This window comes from Macrotis lagotis, chromosome X (genome assembly GCF_037893015.1).
Source record: "Macrotis lagotis isolate mMagLag1 chromosome X, bilby.v1.9.chrom.fasta, whole genome shotgun sequence".
NCBI classification, from domain to species: domain Eukaryota; kingdom Metazoa; phylum Chordata; class Mammalia; order Peramelemorphia; family Peramelidae; genus Macrotis; species Macrotis lagotis.
The window spans coordinates 691,663,793-691,670,646 of NC_133666.1; the positions used below are offsets into that span (position 1 = coordinate 691,663,793).

Here is a 6,854-nt window from a genome sequence, read left to right on the forward strand (position 1 = left end):
ACCCGGGGGGGGGTCTTGCTCAGGGAGGGGGTGAACTAGGCGCTCCCGGAGCGGGGGTCCTGGGGGGGGCTCGGCTGACAGATGCTCTGCTAGAAAATTAACCAACCAATAAAGCAAGCTGATTCGGACTGGCCGGGCCTTTGGTTCCGTCGTGTTGTTCTGCCACCGGCCGCCAGGGGCGCCGGAGAGACGCCCCGCCCCAGGCCGCAGCCTCCGTCTCGGTGGTTCTGTTCACTGCGTCTGCGCGCTGAGACGCCTGCCGTTGGATGGCCCGGTGGGCGGGGGTGGGGTCTCCGCCATCTTTACTGAGGGCAAGCGCGTGGGCCTCAACGTGAGGGCGGAAGTCCCTCCCCCGGCACCCCGGGCCAGGGAGGAGGCGTCACGTGGCTTGGGAGGGCCGCGTGGTTCTAGGGACTGTCTCCCAATTCCATTTGGGGGGCTTGGGTGGTCCCCAAGGGCCCGCCCCCCGCTCGGAGGGAACCCCAAGTGCGGCCCACAAAGCCCCTCTACTTCCTTCACACCCCTCCCCCACAGCCGCGCTCTGGACTTCCGGGGTCTGGAGACCCGGGGCCACGCTTGGGCACGGCCCCTGCCCGCTGCCTCTCGTGCCAGGGGGCATCGGCGCCGTGTCGGCGCGCACAGCTCTGTGCCCGGCCTCCTGCCCGGGCGCCGCTGCCCGCGAGAGGGGCACCCCGTGCCCGGGGGCCCGCACCGGCCGCTCAGAGCTGGTTTCCGCGGGGAAACTGAGGCCCGGAGGCCGATCCGAGGGGCGCAGCGCCGGCCCCGGCGTCGGGAGGGCCTGAGTCCCAGTCCGGCCTCGGGCGGCGTGACCTCGGGCGAGTCACCGCGCCCCACTGCCCGGCCCGAAGCCCCCAAGCAGAGTGCCCGGACCCCTGGCCCCGGGGCGGGGTTTGAAGCCGATCTTCCGGGCGCCCCGGGGCCTCAGTTTCCCCCGCTGTCCCAGCGCCGCCTCCGGACTGGCCCGGCCAGGCCGGCTCTGCACCGGGGCCGGGCCCCGCCCCGCGGCCCCCCGAGCCCCAGCGTCCGGGCCTGGGGGGCGGCGCGCGTGTCCGGAGGAAGCGGGGGGCGGGCGCGCGTGTCCGGGGGAAGCGGGGGGCGGGGCGCGCGTGTCCGGAGGAAGCGGGGGGCGGGGCGCGCGTGTCCGGCCGGCCGGCCCACACAACGTCCTTCAGCCCCGGCGGCCGGGCCGGACCGCCCGAGCCCAGCGGCCATGCCGGAGCCGGGCCGGGCCGGACCGCCGGACCTCTACCGCGACACGTGGCTGCGCTACCTGGGTGAGCCACTGCCCCGCGCCCCGGGGACCCCCGGCCCGCACCCCGCAGCGGCTCCCGGACACCCGGGCCGCGTGTCAGCCCCGGTCCGGGCTGCCCGGTCCGGTCCGGGCCACCCGGGGCCAGCCCGAGCTGCGCCCCAAGCTCCCCTGCTCTGCGGCTCCTTTCACGTCCCCCTCTAAGCTGCGGGCGTCCCTCGAGGGCCGAGAGGCTAGAGCAAGCTGGGGGACCCCTTCCCTTCCTAGAGGGCAGCTGGCAGCCCCCCTCCCCTCCCTTTGCCACCCCTCAGCCCGGCGGTGCTGGCCGGACAGCCCGCCGGGAGCCGAGCGCCGGGCGGGGGGCAGGACGCCCGTTAGGTGCCAGCCATGGGTCTGCCCAGGACCCCAAGGCTGCCAATGGGGGGCTTCAGGGAATGACCAGCAGCCTCCGCTTACCTGCCCAAAGCCCCGCTCCCCCAGTTGGCGGCAGAGCTGGGGGGGGGCTGGCTCGTTGCCCTGGCAAGGGCTCTTTCTGCCAGAGGATGTTTTGGAGGGAAACACGGGAAACCCGGCAGGAGTGCCAGGGGCTTGGAGGGAGAAAAGAGAGAAAAAGAGCCTTTTCTTTCTAGTCACTCCCCCCACCCCCCAGTGCCAGGCTGGCCGGAGCCTAGCGCAGGGCTTTCACCTGGCCTTTCGGAATTTGCTGGGGGCTTTGGTTTGTCAGTAGTTAATAACTGAATTGCAGAATAATTAGCTCCTTTGTAACCCCGACCGTTTTGTGTGATGCATTTAGAAACAGCTGGAGTTCAAATTAATCAGCTTTTTTTGATTAGTTCTTTCATTTGATGCTTTTACAAATAACCGCAGCTTCCCTTGTAATCCTGCCTATTAAGTTTCACCAGACCTCCCAAGAGGCCGGCTCAGAGCCTGTGGAGTTCTGGGAACACCCTGCTGAGGGACCCCAAGCCACAGATGGATGGGAGGGGGCTAGGCTCTTGGCTTTTTTGCTTGTTTTGTTTTTTGCTAGGCTTGCCCAAGGTCATATGTCTGAGGTCACATTGGAACTCGGGTCCTCCCGACTCCAGGGCCGGTGCTCTAGCCACTGCGCCACCTAGCTGCCCCTGGGATAGGCTCTTGTTGATAATGTTTGTCCTTTCTCAAAGGCCATGCCATCAGGGAGGTGATGCCCCACAAGCGCATGAATTGGATGTGAGCGAGGGGGGCTGGCCTAAGACAGCAGCCTCGCTTTCTCCTCGGGAGTCAGGGGCCAGATATCAGTCAGAGCCACGATGTGAGGCGGTCAGGATTAAGTGATTTGCCCAAGGTCACAAAGCTAGTCTCAAGTGTCTGAGTTCAGATTCAAACTCCATTTGTCCTGACTCCAAGGCCAGGCTCCGTCCACTGAGACACTCAGCTGCCCTTGTACCCCAGAGGTGGTCTATCCCAGAGATCAAAGGACACGCTGATGTCTCCCCCAATCATTTCACCTCTTTTTGCCAGGCCAGACTTGCTCCATGACTTTTGACCTTATTCTTTCCTTCATCCTCCTTTCTCCTCCCCTCAATCTTTTGCCCTTTCTGCCTTTTCTCTGAGGCAATGGATAGAGTCCAGGGCCTAGAGTCAGGAAAACTTTTTGAGTTCAAATTTAGCCTGTGTGACCCTAGTCATATCACTTAACACTGATTGCCTCAGTTTCCTCATCTGTCAAATGAGCTAGAGAATGAAATAGCAATAAAACCCCCAAATGCACTCATGAAGAGTTGGATACAACTGAAAATACTGAACAAAAGACCCTTTTCTCTTCCAGGTTATGCCAATGAAGTGGGAGAGGCCTTCAGAGCGATTGTGCCCACTTCCATGGTGTGGCTGAGTTACGGGGTGGCCAGCTCCTATGTGGTAGCTGATGCTGTGGACAAGGGCAAGAAGGCTGGAGCTGTGCGTATTGGGAGAGTTTCTCTGTTGCGGTCCAGCCCTGTGGATACTTCACCCACCTCCCAGCCCCTCCACTTCCCTGGGGAATGGTGTGACTTCCCCACCTTATTCAAAAACTTGTCTTGTACCCCTCCCTCAGCCTCACTCCCCGGGGAACAACTCTTTTAAAGTGATGCTACTCTTCCCCTTTCAAGGTGGACCTCTTCCCATTTAGTAGTCCTGGCCAGACCTGTTCCCCCTTCAGATGCAACCTTGTAAGTCCTGTTGGGTTTTCCCTACAGGCCCCGAGCCCGGAGTCTGGCAGGACCACCAAGATGGCCGTGGCTGTAGTAGACACGTTCGTCTGGCAAGCGCTGGCTTCTGTGGCCATCCCGGGCTTCACCATCAACCGTCTGTGTGCTGCTTCTCTCTACATCCTCAGCAGAGCCACAAAGTGGCCCCTGGCCGCCCGCAAGTGGACAACCACGGCCCTGGGGCTGATGGCCATACCTATCATCATTCACCCCATTGACAGGTGCTCACAGGGCCCTATTGTTAGGGTAGCTCTGCTGGAAATCTCTGGGCTTCCCTCCACCACTGGTAGAGATCTGCTTGGCATGTCCTAAGTGATGATATCAGAATCCTAGTCAGGAGGAGAGTAGAGCCTGGCTGACCTGGGCCCACCTCAGAACGGATGGATATTCCCAGTGAGAGCAGAGGGAAATTCCAGGGAGAAGGCAACTGAGTTACTGTGGTCAAGCCTTGAGAGGAGGAGGTTCATAGGGAGCCAATGAAGATAATTAGAGAGGGGAGCTCTATTAGATGATCAGATCTGTGCTTAAGGAAAATTTGGGTGCAGTGTGGCCAGTGGGCTGGAGGGGAGGGAAAGGAGGCAGGGAGACCAGAAGGCTGCTGTGGTAATGGAAGAGAGGGTAGGAGTGAAGAGCAGTGGATGTGAGCGATGTTGTGGAGGTGGAAAGTTGCAGACTGGCTGGGTCAGTAGGGTGAAGGAGAGTGCTGGGAAGCGGGAAGGATGGTGCTGTTTTAGGACAGAAATAAAGACAGTCGAAGAGGGGACAGCATAGAGGGAAAAGTCATGAGTTCGGTTTGAGACTGAATTTGAGCTATCAATGGAGCATCCAGTTAGGAAAGGTGGGGTCGGGCAGAGGCTCAAGGGAGACACTGAGGCTAAATGCTAACATGCATCTGTCTGTGAGTCATCTGCAGAATCCAAGAGAGTTGCTGAGGTTCAGTGTAACCCAGAGCAAGAGAGGAGAGGCCTTAGGATGGAACCTTGGGAACCATTCCCAGTCAGTGGTCCTGGGAGGGATGATGAACCAGCAGAGGAGAGCTGAGCAGCCAGAGAGGCAGGAGAAGGATGGGGAGAAAGGGGCATCCCCAAAACTCTAGGGAGACGGGGGAGATCCGTAGTGTCTGCTGCAGCCGAGAATCTGAGAAGGATACTGATAAAAAGCCCAGCGCATTTGCCAGGGAAGAGAGTCTTCGGAGAAGACAGTTTTTGTTGAGTCATGAGCTTTGCAGGCCAGACTGCAAAGAGTTGAGGAGTAAGTGGGAGGAGAGACCCAGGGTGATGGCGGGAGGGCTTGGAAGTCTGATACTGCCTAGGGATGAGGATGAGGGAGACTGCAGCAGGATGGAAGGCACTAGGGAAGGAACCAGTAGACCGGAGTTGGGGGGGAAGAGTACGTGCGAAAATCTGCCGCAGTTCTGCAGATGGTTTTCGGTAGACTTCCAGCTTAGTCACACAACAGAATGGTAGATTTTGTCCTTGTTAAGAGGGGCAGAGCTTCCTGGAGGAGGAGGAGGGTGCTGCTCACTGTCCTGCTCCTTAGACGTTGGGTCTATTTCTGGACATTGTGGTTTAAGATAAGAAGTCTGGAGAGGGACTGGAGGAGGGTAGCCATGGTGATGAGAAGCCTGAGCTCATGGCGGAGAAGGCTCGGTTGGAGAGATTGGCCGTGTTAGCCGGGAGAAGGCTAAGAAGAGACCCAAGGAGGAAAAATGAGCCTTCCTCTGCTTGGCCCCAGGGAGCAGAACTAGGAACCCACTTAGGCTTGCCATCAGGGAGAAATTTCCTAACAATTTGGGTTGCCCTCGAGTGGAAGGGGCACCTTTTGGAATGAGGCATCTGGGGGGTTGTTGTTCTTCCATTGGGTCTGACTCTTGAGGACCCCATTTGCAGTTTTCTTGGCAGGGATACTGGAATAGTTTGCCAGTTTTCTCTGCAGCTCATTTTACAGATAAGGCACACAATGAAGTGGCTTGGGTCATCGAGTAAGTGTCTGAGGCTAGATTTGAACTCAGAACTTCCTGACTCGCTGCTTTATGGCTCCACTTAGCTGGGTGGTGCAATGCATAGAATCACATGAGTCTTGGAGTCGGGAAAGACACATGTACAGATCCAAAGTCTTTTTCAGATACTCACTGGCTGTGTGTCTCTGAGCAGGTCATCTTAACTTCTCTGGGCCTCAGTTTCCTCCCCTGTAAAATGGGGAGGGTAGATTTTTTTTTCCACCAAAAGTAGTGGTGACATGCCTTCCACCTCTGAAATGTGATTCTCCCTGTCCCTGAGGGCCACTGCAGCCTCTTCCTGGCTTTCCCAAACAATACCTCCATCCCTCTCCACAGGTCAGTGGATTTCTTGATGGACTCCAGCCTCCGGAAAATCTACCCTTCTCAGGAGAAGCCCAGCTCTGCCTGATGCCCCCAGCCTGGGGCCCAGCTTTGCCTGCATGCCAACTGACATCCTATCCTCATGGCGGATGCTGCCGCCTGGACATCTCCAAAGTGGGGACCTGGGGACTGAAGTCATAGAACCTTCAAGCTCCACGGACACCAGAGATCATCCTAGCCAGTCCCCTCCTCCCACGGCTAGAGAGGAAGGAAGACCATGCCCCTGGGTTATCCTGGGAAGTTAGTGGGAGCACCAGTTCTTGGGACCACTGGGTTGGCATTTCTCTAGCTCCCTCCTCTCCACAACTAACACTGGAAGAAGCATCAGCATGCCCCCACCCCCACCCCTGACATAGTGCCAGTGTTGTCAGCCCCATTTGTTGGATGAAGAAACAGGCTCAGAGAAAGAAAATGATTTGCCCCAAAGTTGCTCAGGGAGAATTATGGGAGTGTGCAAGGGCAGTCAGATCACTGTCTCTGGGAGCAGAGGGGGAGGGAAGGCCAGGATACTGTGACCTAATCATGAAGAGCCAGGAAGGCCTCTCTCCCTGTGTCTCTGTCCTGGTGAAGGCCTCCCCAAGGGGAGCCTGGCAAACGGCCCTGGCAGGACTCTGCCTGGCTGTGGCTTCTTGAGGTGCTCAATAAATAAATCATGTCCAACAGAATTTGCCTTTTCTGTTTCGGGAGTGGGTGGGCAGGCAGCTTTTTCCTTCCTTCTCCCTCCTTATCCACTCTGCCAAAGATTAGGCCTATATGGGGACGGGCCTGAGGATCCTGCCCAGAAAGGCCTGACCTGTGTATGCCTGAAAGTTCCCCATGGGCTGGGTTAGGGGAGAGATGTGAATCTAGTGTTGGCGGGAGAGCCTTTAGAGCAGGGACAGCAGAAAGGTTAGGGACCTTCCAGTCTGACTGGACAGAGATTCTTTTTTTTTTTTTTGCAAGACAATAGGGTTAAGTGACTTGCCCAAAGCCACACAGC

At 58.3% G+C, this 6,854-nt stretch overlaps 1 protein-coding gene across 1 annotated transcript; it reads left to right on the plus strand.

The window, feature by feature from the left end:
• Nucleotides 1–1,168: 1,168 nt before the first annotated feature.
• MTFP1 (mitochondrial fission process 1) lies at nucleotides 1,169–6,228 on the plus strand. Its single transcript, XM_074206341.1, has 4 exons — nucleotides 1,169–1,295; nucleotides 3,078–3,205; nucleotides 3,484–3,716; nucleotides 5,831–6,228. The coding sequence occupies exons 1-4, from the start codon at nucleotides 1,232–1,234 to the stop codon at nucleotides 5,901–5,903; spliced, it is 498 nt and encodes a 165-aa protein (XP_074062442.1). The 5' UTR covers nucleotides 1,169–1,231; the 3' UTR covers nucleotides 5,904–6,228.
• Nucleotides 6,229–6,854: the final 626 nt, after the last annotated feature.